At 38.2% G+C, this 25,972-nt stretch overlaps 1 protein-coding gene across 1 annotated transcript in view; it reads right to left on the reverse strand.

The window, feature by feature from the left end:
* insra (insulin receptor a) overlaps positions 1–25,972 on the reverse strand; it is a 61,180-nt gene that overhangs the window by 32,503 nt on the left and 2,705 nt on the right. Inside the window, exon 3 of the mRNA XM_079875856.1 lies at positions 18,711–19,259. Within this exon, the coding sequence (XP_079731982.1) occupies positions 18,711–19,259 (549 nt within the window). The remainder of the gene's footprint in view (positions 1–18,710; positions 19,260–25,972) is intronic.

The raw sequence follows: 25,972 nt of genomic DNA on the forward strand, positions 1-25,972 counted from the left end.
CTCTGGGGCTGTCACCCTCAAGAAGAACATAAAATTAACATTGAAGACTCTGAGAACCAAAGTCAGCGAAGGTGACGAAGCACCTGATGGCCCCTCAGAGCTCCCAAGTTACTGTGCAGAGCTAGAAAAACATCCCAGAAGGACAATCATTTTATTAAGAAAGGACTGAGAGACTGGCTCAGCATTACACAGCTTCACATTAGAGAGATTTAGTAGGACAACTACCTACTAAATCAATGCTAAGCAATTCTAGAGTCTCTGAATGCCCTTGATAACCCTGTTTTAGTCAGCTATTGTGACAAGTGACAGCTAAAAAAATGTATTCCCAATCCATTTTGAAGTATATCGCTGCATTTAATTCGCATATTTCAACAATGCACTAAAAGCATAATTAATACAAAGAGGTACATTTCTAATATCATAGACCCCTTGGTCGCATAGGTTTTGAATTTGCATGTTAGCATTGACATCTAGCTAAATTATTAATGTATTTAAAAAACTGCTATGGCTGTCAGGGTTCTGTCACTTCGGTCTAGTTTATTCTTGGTTTTGTGACAGAGCCCTGACACTCCTATATTGTCTTGTCTTTGTGTGAGCCGTGCGCTCTCTTGTCTGTGTTCCTTGTTTCATGTTCGGAGCAGGTGTTTGGATTCCGGCACTCATGTCTAGTTTGGTTTCGGTTCTGTGTCGGGATTCGGACATTTATGCTCTGAGTGTTGGTATTTTTTTGTGAGTGCAAAGGATGAGCTTTCGCTCGTTCTCGTTGTGTCAGCGTGCGGTTTCAAGTCAACCGGGCCGTACACTCTTCTGTCCGCGTGTGTTGTGTTCTGTGTAGCACGTGGCTGGTGTTTTTCACCGGCTGTGTGCTTTCATGTTGTCATGTTTTGTGTGAACACGCAGCTTATGAGTGTTTGAGCACATGGCTTGGGATTGTGTTTGCTGACATGGCCAGCAAACACAATCCCAAGCCATGTGCTCCATGTTCTCTCGTGTCTATTGTCTGACCCCACCCATGTTGTTACCTAATTATTGGTTCAGTTGCCCCACCTGTCCTCCCTTGTTTGCTCCCTATTTATTCTCTTTGTGTTTGCAATCCTGTGCCAGATCGTCATCGTATGTTCACCCGTCTTATGTTTCCCATCGTGTGTCTCAAGTCAAGTCTTACCCTTAGAGGTAGTTTTTGTTGGTTTTTTGTTTTATTTTTATTTTGAATAAAAGCCCATTAATCTGCATCAATGAGTCCTCACTCCTTTCATCACCCCCAAACCCATCAGTACGATCATGTCACAAGAGGACTCAGCAGAGAATGGGCATCTTCCTTTTTCCATCTCCCACCACTGGAATTTCCACCCCGCCAGCTATTGATCCAACATGTACACTCTCGTTACATCCGTCAGCAGGGGGCTGACATGAGGGACTTCACCTGTGACTTCCTTATTGAGGTGGACCATGTGGACTACAATGAGGCAGATATCAAGGAGGTTTTCAAGATCTGCCTCGATTAGTCTCTTAGCCTGTGGGAGATTGAAAAGCTGGGGAATCTTGGCTTCTGGGATTTCGTGTATCACGTCTTCCATCGTGGGAAGCCTGAACCCCCACCCCAAACGGAGTTCCACCACACTGACTGTTACCCCCTTCCACCTACAGTCAGTGGAAGCCCCAGCCCTCCGATGCCCCGTTATTGGAGGAGGAGGAAGAATGGGTCCGCGTCACCTGCCACCTCTACTGATGTCGACGCTGCAGCACCCCCAGAGGCGGCCGAAGAGTCTGCAGTGCCCCCAGAGGCAGTAAGCTCCATGTAGTCGCCTCGCCCTCGCAAATGGAGGAGGAAGAGGGCTTCCTCCGCCCCAGAGCCAACCAAGCGCCTTGCCCTGCTGGCTCCACACTCGATGCCTGCCCTGCCGGTTCTGCCCTTGCTTCCTGCCCTGCTGGCTCCACCCAAGCTCCTGGCTGCGCCTTCATCCTCCACCAGGACTCCTGGAGTCTGTCCTCCCTTGTTACCTGCCTTGTTTGCTCCCTGTTTATTCTCCTCGTGTTTGCAGTCCTGTGCCAGATTGTCGTCGTATGTTCACCTGTCTTATGTTTCCAGTCGTGTGTTTTAAGTCAATTCAAGTCTTCCCCCTTCTGGGTAGTTTTTTTGTGTTATTTTTTTTTATTATTATTAATAAAAGCCCATTAATCTGCATCATTGAGTCCTCACTACTTTCATCACCCCAAACCTGACAATGGCAGCCTCACAATCTTTGTCTTTTTTTTACAAATAAAAAAGTCAAAAAGACAATGTCACAAACATAACTTCTGTAGCGAAAGGGATTGTGAGCTAAACAAAGTCAAAAAGCATGCACACCAGATCAACAAAACACTACAACATTCCATTATTTGGAATGCACTAATCCTAATCTCTTATATAGTATGAAGAGAATGCAAACTAAGACTAAGCTTACTACAAAAAAAAGTAAAGAGAACACAAGGAGCTTTCAATACATCCTGTAAACACTGTACTTTATAAATATTTGTCTAAACAAACTCAGCCATTTTAGATTGTACTGCTAATTCGACATTTTACAAAGTTGCATTAGGAGCTTTCTGTGCCGCCACTTAATATTAAAGCTGTGGAATATAATTGTTTTTGCGATGCTGATATGAACTGTCAGATACACAGAATTATTTCAAAATATCTGTCTTGGCAAGTATTCACGTAAACATAGTCGTTTACGTCTTAAATTATTGTAAGCGTAGAATGGGGGAAAAACGCAAGGTCTCAAGACACATTTATTAAAAATTTTACTAATTTTAACTTGAGCGCTGCGTTTTTAGAATGCCGTGTCATGCTCGAGACGCTGAAAAGACACAAGACGTGAGCGCAATCATCTCCATCTAGCGCCTGTTTACATTGGAAAACAATGGAAAAGTAGTGCAGTGGAATGGAAAAACGCATTCTGTGTGAACGGCCCCTTACTATTTCAGCAGTATACAGCCTGTATCCTGTGCACGGTATGCAAATTATCAGTATGCATAGAATACCAAGTTATTACATTAGCCCAAACGAGCAGTATAACAGAGCATAATGCATTGAATTCTGTCACCCACAATGCAATGCACCTGACTTGACTTTTCATTACCATTGCAATAAATGAACTGGAAGTAATAACCAGCATTTTTTGATAAATAAAACAATAAAATAATAGTATTAAATTAAATTAAATTAAATTAAATTAAATAAGCTTTTATTTTAAAACATCATAACAGGATGCCACTTGCTGAATTAAACAATGACAACAAATGAAAAATGCAGTGAGGTCAATTGACAATGAACATAACCTATGATTCACTCAATAAGATTCTTAAATGGGTGAGAGGAACAAGCCATTTAGAACATTAGGCTGTTTCAAGAGTCGCAAACAAATTGTCATTTAAGCTTGGATCAAAAAAATAAATCTTATACTGAATGAAACTGCGTCAGAGAATGCACATTTGGCTCAATAGCTGGCAGTCAGTCAGTTCACTTGGTCTTATCACGTGTATTTGGGTCGTTGTAACCAGTTTAGCCTGACAGGATGCTGTTTTAATGTGTGCTTACACATTCATTGAGCGCATTGAAGAGGATGTGTGTGGCAATAAGGCCATGCAAGAGTTCTGTGGGCAGCCTAACACGCCAGAGATGTGCGCTCGTTCTATGACTGGACGAGGCCTGTGAGAAGAAGACAGAGTAATGAGATGCTAGAAGGACAGCTATTAATTAGTCTCTATGTTTTGGGGTTAATTGTGGTTTCAGAGAGGTGACGGCGCTATGTGACACACAGCAGGAGGTGAAACAGTGGCTACTAGCAGTAGAGCCGAGACAGATGCTGTAAACACTTTCATTAGGCAGCCAGCCACCCGTAATGAAGGAAAAACACTCCAACATCACGATCGTACTTGCTCACGTTTTTATTTTCATTGCCACCGAATCACCGATTTGAGTATTGCAATGACAGTCAGGATATCAAATTAAACATGACGAACCAGGATCATCGACAGCGTCACATCAACCGTACTAATGTATTGATGAATGAACACAGGGGCATCATGCAAATAAAAAAACATTTAGGAAATGTGTTCCTCCTACATTGTATTACAATAGTTTATTGAGACTGTAATGAACATGAAATTAAGCTAAATGAAAAGGCTTAAAGCAATAGTATCGAGTTACTATTATTTTATTCTGAAATAGTGTTCTTTCCATTTTAATTTGAGTTTGTTTTAGTTATGTTTTTTTTTAGTCTCTCTCTCTCTCTCTCTCTCTCTCTAAACTGCAGAGAGGAATGTCAGATCAACTATGACTACCACACCCCAAACTGAAGCTTGAGGATCAGTCTGTACTACACACCCCTAAGGCTATTGAAACAACAGCACCATCTCCCTTTTGGTCTGTACCACATAAATGTAGATTTAAACACTAGTCTCTGGTTTGGGGTTGATCTGTAAAGGATACTTAAGAGTACTGTTGTCCAAAATATAGATTTTTCGATATGCATCGATACTGAAATGTTTCCAATACTCATTTCCCCTAGTATCGATACAGCGATACCAACAGCGAGTTGACACATACCCGCCTCTTCTCACTCACCGATTTCATTCACTTCTGTTGAATAGGGCCTGAATTTCAGCGAGGGATTGCATGATTTTACTCATTCGCGGTCCCACCCAAAGCGCACACACATTAAGACACCTTTCAAACAGCTTGCGACTACCAAGTTGAGTTCTTTTGCCCGGCCTTTTGCGCTAAAATGGTCCATTACACACAAAATTATGTCAAGATGCCTACATTAGTGAGTATTCATGTGAACACAGTTGGTTTTGTCTTTGAACAATAAAGTGAACAATAACAGTTGAGAAATAAAATATGTGTAACAGTATATTGGATCTGTGCATTCGTTCTTAAAGTGACAGCAGCATAATAAACCTGTTGCTGTCTGTGTCCTGTGTCTATATGGCAGTTTTTCCATGTGATATCAAAAATGGTATTGATTATCGATATTTTTCATGGTATTTTATCGTAGTTGGAATTCCAGTATTGTGACATCCATACCTAAGAGATACTTACATAAAACTGACAGGGAAAGGTACAGCATTTTCCAATTCTATTGAAGTCATACAATAGCTTTGTGTGAAAACAGGCCAAAATCGTTATTAATTCATTACTTGGCATCCACAAGATTTTCAGTGAATAATGACTCAAATTTTGGTCTGTTTCTCACACAAAGTTATTGTATGGTTTCAGAATATATCTAGGAAGCTCAGCATTTTCTTGCAGTATACTTCCCTCACAATTAGCACAAAAACATGAAGAAAGTGTGCAGATTCCTAATAATATCAACTGCAAACTGAATTAGAAGCACAGAATTAAACTACCCACTGTAACTGATTATGTATTTGGAAAATTACATAAATTATAGAGACATGGAGGAGGAGACAGACCAGCCTGGTCTTTAAAGACATGACATAGGGAACTCATGGTAAGAAGTAGAGATGTACACGAATATTTGATCTGTAATTATTATTCGAAAAATAGAAATACTATTTAAATTTTGCTACATTTGTTGCTTTGCTGGCCATAAATGCAGTGAAATCCTAAGCAGGCAAACGTAAACTCACAGTTATAACTAAATGCACTGGTCGGCGCTGTGGAGCGTGTAAACCAGTTGATTGTATTTGATCACAGAATGTCGTCGTCTGCCTCCAGGCGCAGCAAAGTTTGGAATTATTTTGATAAAAATGATTTTACCAAATGACCTTACAAAATGAAATTACTTTTGATCAAATGGATCACCATATCGTTGTCAGGTTAAACTGAGTTATCATAATTATCACCACCATGAAATCCAAAGACCAGTCAAATGAGGAAATACAGTTGTCCATCACTGCATTCACGACTGCAGGTAAGTGCAGCTGTACCCCCGAGTGAGTCAAGATAACTTACAAGATAACTAAAGGTTTTCTCGTAATAAGCTTCCTATAAGTTTCGTCAAGGGAGATGAGTTTAAGAACAGAAAACACAAAGCAATGTAAGAAACTTAGCTTAGCACTAGGGGTGTGACGGTTAACATATAACCGTGAGACCGACGGTTATAGTTGAACACCGTCATTACAACTCTATAACCGCCAAAACCGTGTTATTAAAATATTTTTTACAAACATTTTTTATCATAGAGAATGTTTAAATACTAATTAAAAACAATTGTTAACAGTCTCTGTTCTTTGCCAAGCGACCGCCAATCATTTGAGATAGAAATAAAAGCTATGATATAGTGATGTGCCATCATTATGAGATTTATTAAACAAATGAAAAACATTTGCAATAATAAACATTAGCAATGAACATTTGCAATCGGGAGACATGGTTTTTACCACTTAATGAAGTTTAGTTTTGTAAATCGTCAGACATGATTTTTACCACTTCATTAAGTTTTGCTTTATAGAAAGCATTTCTTTAAAGCGAATTTCGTTTTGTACAAATTGTATCTTAATTTTAATAAATGTTTCATCAACCAATTGCATGTATTTAATAAATAAAAAGCAAATATAGGAGACAATATAACCGTGACATTGAGGCTCCGATGTGCCGCGTTCACTTGCATTGCATTGTGAAGTTGAACTAGAGCGCATCTCATCGTAAATGAATGAAACTCAGCGTAGGCCTATGCCTCATACATTAGCATTAAATATCTTCGCTGCATCCTTTCTAGAACAGACAAAGGCTTTCTTGCGGCTTGCATCAGCAGAGCATTGCATCGTCCATAGACCGCAAAACAATCAGCGGATGGCGGGCGGGTGCGGCTTTGAAATCTGGTCAAAAAACGTTGGTGTGGATGATGATGAGTTTTGTGATGGGGTTGCGGATGAACTAATACCCCCATCCGCGTATCTCTATTGATAACAACATTGAACACTACACAAATATTAATTTTATTCAAACTAAGTTGTCCTGTAACAGACGAACGTGACGAACGTCGCAAATTTAATTGTCAGACATGACTGGAACTTCAAACGGCACAGGGTTCTGTGGTCAGATGAGACTAAAAAAAGAGCTTTTTGCCAGCAAACACGCTAGATGGGTTTGGTGCACACAAGGATAAAAAGTACCCCATGTGTACAATTTAATATACCGTTGGATCTTTAATGTTGTGGGCATATTTTTCTGCTGGAGGTCCTGGACTTCTTGTTCAGATACATGGCATCGTGGATTCTATCAAATATCAACAGATAAAAAATCAAAACCTGACGCCTTCTGCTAGAAATCTTATAATGGGCCGTGGTTGGATCTTCCATCAGGACAACGATCCAAAACAAACATCAAAATCAACACAAAAATGTGTTAGGGAGCACAAAATGAAGCTTCTGCCATGACCGTCCCAGTTCCCTGACCTGATGAGTGGGCTGAACTGAAGAGAAGAAGCACAAACATGGATCTGGGAATCTGAAGGATCTGGAGAGATTCTGTATGGAGCAATGGTCTCTGATCTCTTGTCAGGTGTTCTCCAAACTCATCAGGCATTATAGGAGGAGACTCAGAGCTGGTATCTTGTCAAAAGGATATTGCAAAAAGTATTTAATAAAAGGGTGCCAATAATTGTGGCCAACGTGTTTTGGAGAAAAACATTTATTTCATAATGTGATTTCCCCCCCACATTCAATTCTTTTACTGCAATGAAATGTTAGAATTTAGCAAATTTTTTGAATGAAAGATCAAAAGGATAAACAATGCAGATTTATTTTTTACAGCCAGTTTTGATCATATTTACCAGGGGTGCCATTAATTGTGGAGGGCACTGTATATATTATATCGTAATATATACACACATATATATATATATATATATATATATATATAGTATATATATATATATATATATTATTTTCGAAAAATGCCCATCCCTAGTAAGAAGACAAGAAGCAGGGAGCTAAAATAATACAACTAAAATAAAATAAGATATATAATAAAATAAGAATAAAATAAAATTGAGGAAAACCTAGATGGCATCACAAAATTAACAAGTCAACAGCAAAATTTGTTACAGCAGCTTATTATTTAATTATTTATAAACTGACTAAACCTAAGATTTTGAAATTTCAGCCAGCTGCAAGGAATGCTCTGACAGTTTGCACACCCAGTGTAGAAATATCTCTCTCTGCAGGCTTTGATCTCTTAAAAATAACCAGCAAATCTAGAAAGGATTGTAGCCAAAAAGTAAATCCTTCAGTTATAAATTTTCCAAGCACCAGTTCTTACGTAGGACTGCACAAAACAAATACACTGCCAATATCCAGAATAAAATTAGATTAATCTTGTTTTATATTTCATGCTTTGGTGCTTCACAAATCAAATCTGATTGTCATGATTAAGTTAAAACACTTTTCATCAGCATAAAAGCAGATCTGCAGATGTGCAGAATATCTACAGAGCCTGGCCATCTTCACAGAAGAGCTTTGAATAAAAAAAACTGTTAAAAACACTGATAAAATGATGAATGCTTTGGATGTCTGGGATTCCAGGAGCAGTAAGGGTTTTGACTGAGTTAATTATGCCTTTGGCATTCGATGGACTTGTCTCAGCCTAAAAGGAGGGGCTCCACTTGAGTATACAGCTTTGATAATCAGCCCAGTGAGAACTCAAGCATCCAAAAGAGCCAGTGTGTGGAAACTTCAAAAAAGTTAACCAGATCCAATAAACAGGCTGTTATCAGCTAATAATAATCAAAAATCATGGACTTACAATTAGCAAATGACATATAATTGTTTCTTTTAAGTGGCTGAAGGATCTTAATCTTTTTCCAGATCTTAAGCCGCTTTTCCACTGCGTGGTACGACTCGACTCAGCTCGGCTCGGCTCGCTTTACTTTGGCTCTGTTTGCTTTTCCACTGCAGTTTAGTACAGCTTCAAAGTGGGTGGGATTATAGACTGATTGTTATAGTTGCGCCACCACCTTGTCTACTGACCACGATACAGCCATTTCTTTTTTTAAGTTGTGTGCGACAATTGTTTAAAGCAAGTCTTTTAAAAAAGTCATGCGAACAAATGATACTGTGGTGGCTGTTGCTGACTATTTAAATCTAGCGGGTTTGGGGTCTCGTGTCGCAAATCCAATGATGCTGGTAGTGACGATTCTCTCTATCCAATCAGTGATCTGCTAGCCTGGCAAGCCAGGCCTACATCAAGATGTACTGCACGCAATAGGATAGCGCTATAACCAACCAGAGCGTTTTCCCACCAGCGGAGCTAGTTGATAGATTAAACTTTTGCCGTATCTGGTCGGCAAAACTACGAACACATCTTCCTTTTTTAAGAATGACTTAAGTGCCGTTATTTGTTCTTTTCTCAAAGAAAAGCTTAACTACAAGTCCTCCAGAGTCGCGGTCAAAGCCGATTCGAAAGACTGCTGTTCGCCAGAAGCAGCCGCCATTTTTTGTTTTCAAGTAGCAGGGAATTCACGCAGAACCGTCACAACTCTGCCGTCATTATGTTAAAGGTCCCGTTCTTCGTGATCCCATGTTTCAAACTTTAGTTAGTGTGTAATGTTGCTGTTAGAGCATAAATAATATCTGTAAAATTATAAAGCTCAAAGTTCAATGCCAAGCGAGATATTTTATTTAACAGAAGTCGCCTACAGCGAACGGCCCGTTTGGACTACATCCCTCTACTTCCTTCTTTAATGACGTCAGTAGAACAGTTTTTTGACTAACCTCCGCCCACAGGAATGCTCCCTCATCTCTACCGAAATTCGTTTATGTACTTGCGCACTTCTTATAAATTACTGTGTTTACTCAGCTCTTACGGTGATTTTCTGAAGTAAAACTGACGCTTCATCTTTTGTGTGATGTACAATAAACTTTATTAAACTCATCAGTATATGTTTGATCATCATTCGGACCTGGTCCGAAACAGCAGACTTGTAGGCTATTAATAAATAATGGATACATACAAGCAGATGACAAATACATTATAATAACCGTAATTAAACTACTAAACTATACCTGTTCCATCTCTATACAGCACTCTGACTCTGTAGGCATTATTGTCCGACTCGAAATGAACACCGTTACTGAGAGTTTCTGATATTATCATCATTCCGTAAGATGAAATTGTCCTGAGAGACTGAGCGCGAGCTCATGAAGCTCCGCCCCCTGTGTCGTCCAGCAGCAGCTCATTTGCATTTAAAGGGCACACACTAAAACAGCGCGTTTTTCAGAGCCCCAAAAAATGACAATTTAAACATGCTGTAAAAAATGATCTGTTGGGTATTTTGAGCTGAAACTTCACATACACACTCTGGGGACATCAGAGACTTATTTTACATCTTGTGAAAAGGGGCATAATACAGGACCTTTAAGCCCGCTCACCGACTCTATACACGATTTGATTGGCCTGACTAGAGTTTGGTTTTTCCAGCTCGAAAGTCAACGGAGAGTTGCTAGACTACCCTGGCTGCAAAATACATTTTTCCTGCGGCTAGGGTGCGTCTAGATTTCTGGGCTAGTGATCTGCAGTTTACACGTCACATTTTAGTATCGGTACAGCTTGCTTGGAACCTCAACCGAGGTGGTGCTAAAAAACAAAACAAAAAAAAACAGGTACTAGGTACTTTACACAGTGGAAACCCCCCCAAAAGTGAGCCACTACCGAGCCGTACCATGCAGTGGAAAAGTGGCATTAGTGACCTCATAAGTGGGAAGAGAAACCCTTCAAAAGGAGTTTTTGGCTTTCTGCTCATCAGGGTAAAAAACTCCACCTGAAGAATGCATACTTTCATCCATCCACAAAATGTTGCAGAGCCCATATAATTACAGTGGGTTAATGCTGAATATGGCATGATTAATTTCCTGATTACAGAAGGGCTATTTAAAAAGAGGCTTAAGGAAGCACTTTTAGGGATGCGTGTTCATAAGCCACATTTTACCGAGAGGAAGAACTTTGTTGAGTAAGGCTGTGCTAGAGAAAGAAAGATGGAGTGAATGAGATTGGTTACAGATGAAGGCGTAGAGTAAGTGTGTGCTTTAAACAGACAGTGATGACAGAGAGAACAAGGGTGAGAGAGGAAGAGAGTAAAAGTGATTAATTTAGAGGCAATGAAGTGGCTCTGGCTGGGCTTATGAACGTGTGTTTTAGGAGGCTCCAAGATGTGTAGTGAGAACTTGCTACGGAAGAGTTTTGAAAATGTCTTGCACTGAAGTTCTACATTTTGAGCGAACGTCAAAAAGATGCTTTAATCCTAAAAATGGTGTCAACTGAGCATTCAAATGTTAATCAATTTACTACCAAATTAAATACACTAAAGAGAAACCTGCTTCCTCAAAGGTATACAACTATCTTCTTCATCCCTTGTCTTCACATCCCTGCTTATTTAAGAAATGAAATCAAAATCTTGTTGAGTTCTTTTGGCTTTTAGGTCCATGTCTGTGAACTTCTAGGCTAATCTGCTATGTTCTCCTAAATGTTTGCAAAATTCACTTACATATTCAAGTCTCTGTCTTCCAGGAAAACAGAATAAAAATATTGATTCATCCTACACTACAAAGCTTTGTCCAAGCAAATGCTAGAATGAGAATGTTCCACCCAAAAAAACAACTGAAAATGACTAGAAAGCAGCAAATCTTGGTTCACAGCTGAACACGATGCGCTCGAACACTACCCAATTTCACCAATGTTATTTCAGTATTATTTATATACTATTATAGTATTTATTCTTTAATTATAGTTTAAGTTGTAGTAATTATGTACTTTTGTCATTTTAATTAGTATTTTCTATTTATTTTATTTCAGATTTAGTCATTTTAGTACGTCAACTTAAACAAGTTAACCGCCATGGTAACATTTCTAATTTCCATCAAGTTTCAACATTTCTAATTTCACCATTCAAGTTTTTTATGTTTTAAATACAATAATTATTAATTCAGTTTTAATTTAACACATCTAGTGTGCCACATACCAACAAAGGCATTTTTAAAAAAGATATTACACATATGACTAAAAATGCTATGTTGAACTATACTGATCAACTGTACAATCACTTTCAAAAACTACATTTTAACATTTTCGGAAGAAAGTGTGAGTAATGCAAGTCTGTCTGTGCAAATAAAAATGCCACTTTCACATATCTTGTGGGTGGTTATCAGGAAGTTTCTATGTGACTATCGGTAAGGTGTTCAGTTGTTTATATCAGGGGTTCTCAACCGGTTTGGCCATGGGACTCACATTTTCCCATGGTCATTAAGCCATGACCCAATTTTTTTTAGGAATGAACTAAAAACAATTGTGCATGCTACGTGCAAAGTTTAATGGCTGACTGGACAGGAAAGTTAGTTTTTCTGAGATGAGAGAATTTATTTCGTAACAACTTACAAAAATAATGTTAAATTAATAACAAAATCTCATCTGACCACAGATACTGAAACAGGACAACACGTTTTTCAAAATAAAAGTAATCTCTCATCAGAAAAACATAGAATTACACTTGTTGTTGTTTCTTTGCCTTCACACTCCGCGACCCACTCAAAAAAACAGTCTTGCGACCCACTTTTGGGTCTCGAAACACTGGTTTATATCAATTGCCCACTCTGCCATTATGCCATTCTCTCAATTCAAGTACATTCCATGTGTACAGATCCTAACACATGCCTTGGTCTTCCCTTGAACTCTGGGAGAAAACAATCTTATCCTCCCCGCAGTGACGTGCCGCACTAAAGGGTTTGGTTCCTGCCTAATAGTGGCGGTGGTGGTGGTCAGAGGGTCTAGGAGCAATGCCCCTGGGACCATTCATAACATCCCAGTAGGAAGCAGCCTAACAATGCCTGGAAACAATTGGGATGAACATTCTGTGAAGTTCGATAACAGCTATTGTTCCATGCTGAGATTGAACTGGCGCCAGTGTATCCTGTAGTACCGAAGTGTCAGGCAACTGAGGGGGAAACAGGGAACTCGATAGTGTAACCTCCTGCTGTAGACCATCCTTCCTATAGGATACACCCCTTCATTCACTTTACACACTTTTACCCAAGAATTACTCACGTTTCTAAGCAGCAGAGAAACAAGTTTATACATAAGATCCCACTTCCGCACATAAATAAAAGAAGCATAGGTGAGTTATTTTCTAGCGGGTGACAAAACTGACCCTTACGGGCCCTCAAGAGATTAAAACGGATGGAGACGTGAAGGTCGCTGACGTTTGTGAATCTGGAGTCATCTCACATGGAAAAAATACAGGAAGGATCAAGATAAAACCACTTCATTCCAAAAGTTTCCTCTAACCTTTACCTTTATTTTTTCATGCTATTAATATACACTGCCTGGCCAAAAAAAAAAAAGATTTAAATAGGTAAATGCTTAATTGTCTATGATTGGATCATTATTGCAGTGAATTTTATGTCTCTAGCATGTTATATGTTTGCTAACAGTTCTCTTTTTTTTTCTAACAGTTCTCTTATGTCTTCTAGTGTGTATCTTTTTAATTTCTTAAACAACCATTTAGGAAGACATATCATATTTGCCTATTTAAAATGTTTTTGAAATGTTCTTCTTTAGAACCGGTTACATTTTTAAAAATAATACCAGAATAGAATGATTTTTTGATATATAAAAATGTGAAATTATTCCACCAATGTGTGCAGAACAACACTGAAACACTCAGACAGTGCTTCCTGTACTGCTATTCAGTGGCACCACAACACTACTAACAAATATACAGTGCGAAACCATGTAGTCCAACCAATTCCTGAACTAATAACACTTACAAGCTGATTCTTTTTAGTGAATCAAATCCATACAGCTTACAACTTACTTGAAACATTTGTTTTGTTCAGTGTTGTTGTTTAACATATTGTTAGGCCAAATACTGGATTGCATTTAAGCTGCCTGTAAAAAGTCTCTTTCGTGTAACACTCCTTTGCAATTAAAAAAAAAAAATCTATTTATTATAGAAATTATCTAAATATAATTTTTTTAAACATTTTAACAAAATATTGTTAAGAATTGTAAATAGGAATTGGAACTCGAATTGTTACACTAAATTCCTTACAATTATACCTTATCTCATAGTCAATCATATGTTGATCTGTTGTGTACTTTAAATAATTTTGTAACCTAAATTAACACTCCCTTAAGTAGCATCCAGTGAGCTATTTTGAGCTTGTAGCTTCGTTAGTAGCTTGTAGTGTCGTAAACTACTTTTAAAAGGGTAGACAGACTTTTAATGAAGTTAAAGTATGTGTAGCTAGTAGCTTGGGAAGCTACAGTTTCAAAGTAGTTTCCTCCACATTGCTGTGGGTGAATAAGCAGACAGACTAACTATATGACCCAGACTGAGCCTTGCAAATCGGATACGAGTTGCTACACAAAGCTCATTATTTCAATAATATAAAAAGAAACATACTGTACTAGCTAATCAAATATGAGCCAATTCTTTAAGCCAAACGCAATCAGTCATTGGGGATGTGGACGTTAAGCTACAAACTAAAACATTTAGCTGCATGTAGTGTTTTTATTCTCTCAGTCAAACTAATGTTTCTCCATCCCAGCTGTGTTTCTAATCCCCTCTGAGGACAGATAACAAAGATCATTTTAAAATGTGTGTAAAATATTCAGTGCTGGGGGAAGCCCAGCATATTCAGCACTGGCTGACAGCCTGAACAGAAGCCTCGGCGCTCCCCTAACAGATCTAATACAAAACATAGACTTAACACTGACAGCGAACTTCACAGGTGTGAAGAACAGGCTGAAACTGTTCTCAAATCTCCAATGCTCTCCCCATTTGCACTGTACACAATTACACAAGCATCTTTAATAAAACATTCAGGTACATCATCGTTCTTCACTGGTTCCTGTTTACCCAATTTGCTTTCGCACTAGAGGAATGTTTTCATAGTTCTAGAACTACAGGCAACCTCCATTTTTAAAAATTACTCTATGAACATGGGAAACCAGCGATAGATGGACCATACAGAAAGCTAATGTTAACGCCATTTACCTATCGTCTTTGTCCTGTGTTCTTTTCTCAGCCTCGATGATATGTAGCACTGCAAGTTGTCATAGTAGATTTTGTCGTTGTTGAACGGCGCACTTAAATAACGTCAGTCGTGGTGTGAATGCAACCAGGAAAATGGCCCTAGGGGAAAATGTATTTTTCAGGGGACTGTCCTGGTTGCTACTTCCTATAACGGAGTTCCTATAACCCGGTGCGAAAGCCCCTTATTATTAGCCTATTTAATGCCTTAGTTCCCCACAAGGTGAACACAATGATGCACAATGATGCTTGGTTATTCAGTTTAGTGTGGTTGGTTGGTATAAGTGAGCATTTGAAATTCATTAAAAAAGGGCCTCATCTGCCTTCAGACTTTATTAATTCCTCAACAGCGATAGACTTAAATCTATTTTTCTGTTTCCAACAGCCAACATTGAGCAAAGCTTCTCAGGAAAAAAAAACAGTGGCAACACTTCCAAAAGTATTCCAAATATGAAACAAAACCACTTTTGTACGGCTGCCAACAAAACCGCTGAAATCTGCAAAAGAGATTTTGGCAGCACATCCCCGTGCAGTTACCACAGTCTCTTTTTTTCCTCACTATCTCTTTCTCTCCTCCTCCTCTTTTAGAGGCAGCTGTGCAAGAGGCCTGCTGATCTGGCTGTCCTCAGTAACTTTCCTCTTTCTCTGGATCAGACACAAGAAAGGGTGAGTGGCTGCAGTCGACCACTCGCCGCTAATCACCTACAGACAGAATTAAGCAATGCAATTCTGCAACTCCCTCCACGTGGATTAGGATTGAGGGCGAGGGACACACTTGAATCCCTGTTGAAATCCAGCAGCTGGACAGTCATGTGTGAGACAAAAGCTCTTAATGTGATTCAATATTATATATAGAGGCATAGGGGACAGAGGGACCTCTGCAAATGATTAAGAATGGGAGAGAGAGAGAGACACAGTATGTGTGAGGTCCTCCATGTAGAGGGATTAACGAGCAAGGAAAATTTACCTTACTAACCATTTAATCCCACAGGGATTAACACTTTATTATTGTCAAACCGATATGTTGTGTCGAAGCCCTCATGAAGCTTTGGATAATGCTAACACTAAGAAATTGCATGTAGAAATAAAATACAGAAATAACATTTTATGAAATAAACAATGAATTAAAGTAAGTAATTACTCAAACCACCTTTGGAGTGAAAGAAACTCAAAATGGTTTCGCATTCCGAAGCAACCACAAAAAATTCTCCTCACCAGCCAATCAACAACTGAGCAAAAAAATAAATATAAAATAAATAAAATAATACATAATTAAAAAATAATTAATATATATAAACTTTGCCAGTTACATACAGCTTTTAAAGAAAAAAAAAACTGTCCGATATAGGAAAGGCCTGCACATAAACAGACCTCACAAAACATCTTCACTATGCTGTATGCAGTGACATAATTGACTAATAAGCAAATTATTGCTGTGACTGATCAGTTGTTTTGGATAAAATCCTCCTCTAAATTGATTAATGTATTTGCCATTTTTAACTTGAATGTGCAAGGCTTCCTGTGTCTGTTTGATACTGGAAACTGGTATTTGTCATTAAATTATTTTAATTTATTATCATATTGATAAATACACTGCTTAGTTTGTAGTGCAAATAGTTTTACCGTTTACTGCACTTTAATATTCTTCTAGTTATTTACCTATAGCCGCTAAATAATTGTAAGTCTCACACATTCACAGAAGATAGCTTACTTTTGCATAAGATGAATGAATTCCATAATACTAAAGCTTGATTAAAAATAATAAACACTGTGCCTGTATTTTAATGTAAAAATGTTTTCAATATATTTGAGAGCAACAGTGTCTTTCTATGTCTTTTTTTATGCAGCAATATACTGATATAGTAAGTGATGTATGTAGCTATGAATCTAAAGGCTCTCCTCTCAACAAAATCTGATCACAAGTGGTCACAAGAGACATAGCTGTGATGCCAATGCCAAGAGTAAACAGTAATGTCTCTCTCGGCCAACCACCTGTGATCGGATCAACCATGACTGATGTCAGTGGCCCAGTTTTATCTGGTATTGTGTCGCTAAGGCACTGAAAACATAGTGCTTTTTTCCCCAAGAGTATTTTAGGTTCAAATTTATATGTAAAAGATATGTATAATGTAATTGCTGATGTCTTAAGGCACTGCTACAACAGCTCTTGAGGTCAAGTGCCAAATGGCAGAAAAGAAAACCTCTCATAAAGCTGCACAAAATATACTCACTTTACACATTCCGCCATTTTCTGGCAAAATCCAAAAAGGGACTTTACGGATTCACTACCTTCATAATCCAATCCATTATAGACAGAGAAGATAATTCCTGTGGTACACACAACAAACACTATGAGGTCTGTGCAACATACACAAATCAAAGCTGATTGAAAACAACATTCATGTTCCAGTATCTCTTTGCTCTTTAGTGCTCTGTGGTTTTATAAGTTGCTGCAGACTCTCAGCAATATTGGACCCCAAACCACAAGTCCTTCACCACTAACCAAGCAGCAGGCCAGGACTGATTCTATCATTAGATAATACTTTTTTAATCTGTGCTTTTGGCCAAAAAACTCCATCCCCAACTGTCCAACTGCCCAACTGCCCAACTGCAATTCAGCAGACATGAGTCAAAGCGGCCCGAACGAGGATTTTATCAAAGTACTTAACAAGGACTTCAGCCAATCCTTCCTCCTGCATTAATCACCTCCAGACAGTCTGTCCCTCAACTCCACTAAAACAGATAAAGCAGAGTTACGAAAATGAGCTGTCTGTTATTGAAAAGTTGATGAGTTAAGAATGGTTTTAGCATGTTGCTATGTGGTTTAAATGATTGGTAAGTCAAAATAGCCCACCTCTATGTATCTATTTTTGCCTGAAAATTAATTGCTCACACCCACCTAAGCAAAGACAGCGAGAGAGGAATGTCTTTTCTTTTTAAAATGGGGCTGCAGAAAGACCACAGCCAAACAGAACAGGATCATGCCTTCAGACACACATGACACCATATACCTGGTCCAAAGAACAGTTACATGATGTGTCCCATGTGTTGCGTAATTGTGCAAGCTCAAGGGCTTTGCCCCAATATGCAAAAGTTCTTCCGTATGTTCAAACTCACACTCTTCGGCACTTCGAATTGAATGGATGAACCAAACTGTTGCAGACAGCCTCATCTCAGTGTAGATTATAATGTGCGACTGGCCACTCCAACTGATCCTGTCAGGTTGAAAACACAAACAGCTACACAAAGCACCACCCACACCCCAAACTACTGCACAAACAGGGTAGTTGCGTCATAATCTGGAACATGGTTCATGCTTTGACACAGAAACTTGGCTTACTTAACTGCAGCTGATCACCTGACTTGTTGCTTCTAGCATGGTTGGTGTTGGCCGTCACTATTGCTGAAAGTAACCAGGAAAAGAACTGCCAACACATTCTGTCACACACACAGGCCTGACAACTTTCCGCTCACTTCTCAAAACATCTCAAGACTCTATGGTAATGTAAAAAAATGTACCCTTACGTGCCAGTGAAAACGAAGATTTGAAACGATTATCTGCTAATAAGGGGGAGGAGAAAACGGGTAGGATTCTTCTTGAGGGTGTAAATAGATTCTGAGTGATGATTTGAAAGTACAAAAATTCAATAAAAAGTAGTACTTAAGGTTACATACTTCTCTGGCAATGCTTCTGGTTCCAGCAGCGCTCGCTGAAGTCCCCGTTGATGGTGGTGAGGGGGCAGGTGGTTTTGCCCAGAACCGTGCCGGGGCAGACGTCTCCGCACTCACGATCATTCTTATTGGCCATGATGTAGTTGTCCTCCACCGAGTCAAGGATCATGGACCAGTCGAGGGTGGAGAGGTAGCAGAGGTCAGGGTTCTTCTCCACGCGCACGGCACCACGGGTGATATTCATCAGACTGTGAAGGCCGATCTCCTTCAGCTGCAGCATCTCGAACAGCACTAGTGCATAGTTGAAGAAGAGATTATTGCCTCGCACCACCGTGAGGTTGGGAAACAGGTCGCTGAGGCTCTCCAGGCCATAGACACGGAACAGGAGCAGGTAGTCCGTCACTACTGTCAGCTTGGGGTAACTCAGGCCACGGAAATCCTCCGGTTTAGTCGTGAACATAAGCAGGATCTTTAAGTGGCCTTCGATCACGGTGCAGTTCTCCAGCGCCCGTAGGTTGGTCACGTTATTTCTGATGTCTTTACTTGGGCAAACTGCAATGACAAAAAGGACAGCGAAATGTTAATTGGTTCAGTGAAAATCTACAGCAAAAATTGCTTACAGATGATGACCTTCAATTTAACAGGATTTTTACTGTAACAATCAAAAACAAACAAGGAATGCAAAAATGTATTATATAGAAACCAATAAAGGCGATCATACACAGAACCATAAAAAATGATTAGAACTACATGAAGTTTTCTGTCGGACTGTTCAATTTTGAGCTGATACCTTCCATATGACATAACATGGTTAATGAAGATAATAAAAGCTCTTCCTGCAGGTTTTCACATTCCAGTACTGCTTTACTAGTGCATGAGCTGTACAGCTGGAGAGATGATTTTCAGGTGAATGAAAAATGCTTTGTCTAAGGCAGTGGTTCCCAAACTTTTTAGAGTGGTGTACCCCCTGAGGCATTCAACATCGTTCTGCGTACCCCGTCTTGTCTACTTAGACTGCAGTCACACCTTTTCCATTAAGGGACAATATCGGCCCCCTTAAATAGATTTTTTTACCTTTATAAAATAAATAACGTTTTAAATAAAAAATGTTCAATAGCGAAATATGCAATGATGGTAAAAACGAAGTGATACTTTTAAATATTTAACTAAAACAGCCAGTAGGTGGTGGTAAGACATTTATTCACTCAGTAATGAAGCAAGTGGCTGTATTTATGAATGGGTCATTGAATCATTGACTCTCACGATTCGTTCAAAGCTGCAGATTCGTTCACAAACAATGCGGTGCTTAATAACACAATACTGTGTTTAAAATGTACATCACTTAATATGACCCTTTTTGTTTGATTAACTGTTGTATGAAATCAATCATATCTCCAGACCATAGACACAGACCACGGATGCAGTCATGTGGATATTTGGGAAAAATTGCATTCTTGCTCATATAATATATTATCAACTTTAAAAACAAGAACTCACACAGGGTATGTTTAATGTATCGAAGAGAGTTCGAGATAGAGTTTGAGATTTGAAATAGATCTGCATGCACAGTCTGTGATTATATTTGTTCTTCATGCTAATAAGTGCTAAATTCCCACTTTTACAAAGGTACATTGTTAAGAACGGCAGAAATGTAGTGCAACTTGCTAAGGCAGCATACTCTGCACACACACACCCCATCATATGCACACTTCTTGTGTGGATGGATGCAGTCAGTTTTGACTGCAAAAGATGAGGCAATTTGATTGGATGTCAAGTATTTCACCTTTTAGCCTACACCATTTTGCCTGTTAGAAATATATGCTCGGTTTTAATATTATTTTAAGGTGGGGTAGAATGAAACGAACAGCAAAACTCAGCATTTTGTTCACATACCCATGTCACGTACCCCAGTTTGGGAACCACTGGTTTAAGGTTTTAGACAAAACCCATCGATTAATTGATCAATCGATAGATACTAATAATAGTATCAAGTGGTCAGATTAAAATAGACTAAAATGAATGAGTTTCTTCAAAAGACTATGAAACTATGAGTTTCTTTAAAAGACTAAAACAAAACAAAAAACGCTGCAAAAATTAACAGACAACAAATAACAAAACTGCATAATTAAATAGAGGTTACAACAACATGAACACATAGCCTAAGTTCCACTTCCTAGACCTAGACTGTTACATGGCTAATTAGAGACTATTGTTTCCTGTTAGTGCCCTGTTCCCCTTTAAATGAAAAATGGCCCCACTGCTCAGGATTTTAAAGATTCCACAATGGTTTACACGAATTACACGCATACATGAACTCTGATGAGCGGTCAGCCTATGCATAACTGAGACCTTTCAAACACTGGGCAGTCAAAGCATGAGGCATTGGAAAGGTCAAAAATACCTTGCGCTGGCTACTTGTTTACACTAGTTATAACAGTGGCCCCACCGCAAGGATTCATGAATATGGCAGTCCGGAAGTTTTGGAGCACGAGGAAGCTGAAATGCGTAGTATAACCCTACTGACATGTGTGTCCTCTCTCTCTCTCTATCACACACACACATAATGTGCAATACTTCTACACTAACACTTATTTTTAGCACCACACTCCTAATACACTATGTACAAATGGGGTGCCTGGCACTTGAAAAGAGTAGCGTTGAAGCACATGAAAGGAAGGGCAGCAGAGTTAAGCGAGACGTGTCCTGGTTGGCTGTGTGTAGTCATTAATTTTATGCAGTGAATCCCTGAATGACGCTCTAGCTAAACTTAAACACTGAACATCAAATGGTGAGTAATGCAAGTAACAAGCATGCATTAATTTAAGAGATGGATGCATCAGTTTAACTGATTTTTTTTTATGTGGAAAACCACAAACAACCATGTAGATTAAATTTGTTTTAAAGACAAAAATTCAATTACTTAATACTTTAAATAAAATTATTTACATATAATTACATTTATATTCTCAAAGCAACAAGAAACAGAGAACAAGTTTTTAACTAACTTTAATTAATTTAATTAACAACACATAAAATAACATAAGAAGTAAAAGCAGATTTCATTTTAAAACACATAGATCGTAACTTTTAACAAGTTTGAAGTTCAATTTAAAGAAAAATTTAGGTTTAAAATAAGTTTTGACAAGAATAAAAGAAAATGTTTAAAGAAGAAAAGGCACTTAACTGAGGTAGTGATTTATGGCAATGTTCAAATGGAAAAGCTAGTCTGCTTTGTTACAGACCTGAAAAGTATATTCAGACCTGACATATTGATTGAAATCTGCATTCAATCTGCATAAGTGTGTTTGCCTTAGCAGGCACCATTAAGAGATCAAAATAAATCAAATGATTTATAATGCAAATGTTCTTGAATGAAAAAATATAAATGCGGCAAAAGGCCAAACCACACAAAGTATTCACTTTACTCTGAAACAAGACAAACAATGGCAAACATTTAAACCAGGACACAGGAAGGAACTGTTTGACCATATAAAAGCAGAAGTCTTAAAATGAGGCGTGTCTCCACACCTCTCGTCCCACTTCCTCTTTGAGGTTTCACTGGTTTATCACAATAAACTAAATTGTAATTGAACAATTTGGCTTTTTAAGAAAGTAACTTACACATTAATATACATTTTATCTCAAAGCATTAAAAATAATATCAAACAACTTCATAATAGTCATGGACATGCTTTGTGCATCAGGCCAGACTACAATTATGGAACATCCTTCATATCTCTTTTATATTTTAAAGCATATTTAGGCAATATTCTATATAAGTTGGGGGCATAAAAGTGACACCATTGACGCTACCACCCCCCTGCTTCAACAAAGGTTACAGAAAATAAATTTAGCACACAGAATTATATTAGGTAACCAGTAACAGCGAGAGGAGAAGAGAGTCTAGACATGGGATGATTTAAAGATGCACCTGCACACCAGCTGCTGTGGTGTCCTCAAACTGGATGAGAAGAACAATATTACTGGGAGAGTTCCCACCGCTAAACTGTGTAAGTCTCTGCCCATACACTTAAAATACAGAGAAAAGAGGGGTCTAACAGTTGTTGCTCAAGAATTTGCACGAGCGGAATAAGTTGCAACAATCTGAATCTATTTTAAAACTTGTGAGACAAGCTGCACGTGAAATTACAATTGCTCGAAGGTTGGGAATTACATTAGATTTGATGTATGAAACATTTTGCATTACAAATTACCCACAAATGTGCTTTAAAAAAAAAGGATTAATGAGCCTTAATTGATAAAAGCCCTGAATTCAAACAAGATTTAATGGGTGACGCACAATCAGGCTTGTTACAAATTACGTAAACCACAATGATATAGCAAAAAACTGCATTACTAGGTAACCTCCTTGTGAGACAATAAAACCACCTGAACAGGCATGACGGACTTCAAGACAGAACAAATAATAGTCCAGGCGTTTTAAGCCAAAATGGGGGTCAACTGTGAACAAATTGCAACAGAATCAAACTCAACTGATTTTGTATCCTCAATATGTCCTGAGTAAGGAAAAAAAAAAAGCCCTGAAGAATCCCATTAGGGGAAAGTTCCGAAAAAGACCCAAATATATCCTATTCATACGCCTATTCATGATTTTTCTCACATGAATAAGGTGAAAAATTTAACCTTTAGATATCACCATGAAAATTACTGAGTTGATTACTTACATCAAGACAAACAAAAAAATGTATTACAAGTTTTTTTATATTGTTTGTTAACATGGACAAACGGTGCATAATCTAATTACGTATGTGCTGCATAAATACCACAACAGATCTAAACATTGGGTATAGCCATTAGCCAGGTGAAAATGTCTTGTTGAATCTTGTTGACATATAACAGTAAAATACTTAATGTTAAGGTCTGAATGGAACCCATTTAGCAACCCATGAGCATTAATACATAGAGGCAGGAAGAAGTACTTTAGAAACCAGCCTTTATTAATTATTATTGCAGAGATGGGGTTTGGGGCTGGGTCCGTGGGACTGTTTCTGGGGATTCACTTTTTATTTTACTTACCTTTTGTCTTCTGCATTCTTCTTACCATTGTCTCCTGTTCTTCCCTCAGACTCGTCCCCCAGAAACAGTCCCACGGACCCAGCCCCAAAACCAATCTCTTAAAAATGAATAAAGGCTGGTTTCTACTTCTTCCTGCCTCTATGTATTAATGCTCATGGGTAGCCTAAATGGGTTCCATTCAGACCTTAACATTAAGTATTTTACTGTTATGTGTCAACAAGATTCAACAAGACATTTTCACCTGGCTAATGGCTATACCCAATGTTTAGATCTGTTGTGGTATTTATGCAAATTAGCACATATGCATTTAGATTATGCACCGTTTGTCCATGTTAACAAACAATTAAAAAAAAACTTGTAATACATTTTTTGTTTGTCTTGATGCAAGTAATCAACTCAGTCATTTTCATGGTGATATCTAAAGGTTAAAAATGTTACCCTATTCACGTGAGAAAAAGAATAAATAGGATATATTTGGGTCTTTTCTGAACTTTCCCCTAATGGGATTCTTCTGGGCTTTTTTTTCCTTAATCAGGACATATGGAGGATCCAAAATAAGTTGAGTTTGATTCTGTTGCAATTTGTTCACCCTTTTTTCCTAAAACGCCTGGACTATAACAGCTCTTGAGGGAAAGGTTGTAATGTCGCTCGCACAGACTGAATGAGGTGATCACAAGGGGAATCACAATAGAAACTGAACGTGTACGCAATCAGGAAACACTGAGAACACATGGAGTGATGTGGCTACAGGGTGCAGCAAATACATTTGAAATGATTTCTCATAGCTGAAGTGGCCATTGTCATGTCAGCCAGGAATTCACAAGGATGAACAAACATAGCAATTACAAAATTACATGACCTGTTTTGGGATATTAGTAATGTAACCAGGCAGGTGATTGAGTCAAACGGTTTCGAATTCTTGTCTGTAGAGGTACACATTATGTTGTCATATGCTTTCCGTGTCTGTAAAGACAAGTCTGACAGAAGAATTTTAAGAGTGACAGCTGTACTATTAGTTTGCTAAAATAAAAACGTACAAACAAACTGACTGACTAGCAGGAATACGGATAGTAAAATAAGACTTAAATTAGCATATGTTGCACTACAGTACAGGAAAGAGCATTCCTTTTAGATTGAAATTAAGCATGAAATGCACAAAAAGGATTTGTTGTTGTTAATAATATATAGTCAAATCTGGGACTCAAAATCTAATTTAAACCTGGAAATAAACAAAGTATTTTTTTAAACTGAGAAAAAATTATGACACACTGAATAGGCTAAATCATTTAAATGTTGCATTATTTCAGAGTCAATAATAATAATAATAAAGAAATTTGTGATATACAAAGGTCAGATGTTCTTGTTTCAATTTAAGTACAAGATGCTCTTTGATTTGTCTCAAATCAAGCTGTGAAACATCAGAACATGATCATCAGCTTTTATTTGGAGAATTCACGCAGTTTGTGTGCTGCTGTGCTGTCATTACAGCAAAAGGGCCACAAACCAAATTCATACAAAGACATTCTTGTTAATCTTTTTTTTTACTCACAGATTATAATTTGAAATGGGGGGAAAAAAACATGAAATCAGAAAAATTATCAGAGATTTTAACCCCACTGTATGTAAGTCAGATGTTTAACTTTGCATCAATAAATGTTCCAAAATAAGCTGGGCTCTGAGCAGATTTCCAGTCTGACAGGCTTGAACTGAGGCCCCAAAATAGTTTCACTCTTCCCTACAGTGGTTCACTACAAGCCTGAGAGGAACAAGAAGGGGGCAAACAATTACACAACTTGTTTATGTTCAATCTGCTCTTAAAATCCCGCACAAACTGGTTTCATGATATTACTCAATCCTTTTATTTTCATAAAAAGGTAGCATGCACCCTAAGGTGTTAACTTACCTACTACTAAAAACTATGTTGTGACAAAACACAAAGACGCAACGCACTTCAAATATGTTCCTTTCACATTACCTGGGAATGAGCCAATCTTACCGATTTTATTGACGATACAGAAAATTTAGGCAAGCAACATTTTAAATAAACAGGAATTAATATCAGTACTAAAATGTATATATTCTGAGAGAGGCCTACAGTGTAATGCGAATTAAAAGGCTGAATAAAGCCACATCCGATTATTACAGACAGAAAGGGACCAACAGTCTTTTCATTCGTAACTTTCCATGCAGTGTTTGTTATTAGCTTTTCAAACGTCTGTAGGCCTTAA

Source organism: Squalius cephalus (assembly GCF_949319135.1).
Source record: "Squalius cephalus genome assembly, chromosome: 7".
Taxonomy (NCBI): domain Eukaryota; kingdom Metazoa; phylum Chordata; class Actinopteri; order Cypriniformes; family Leuciscidae; genus Squalius; species Squalius cephalus.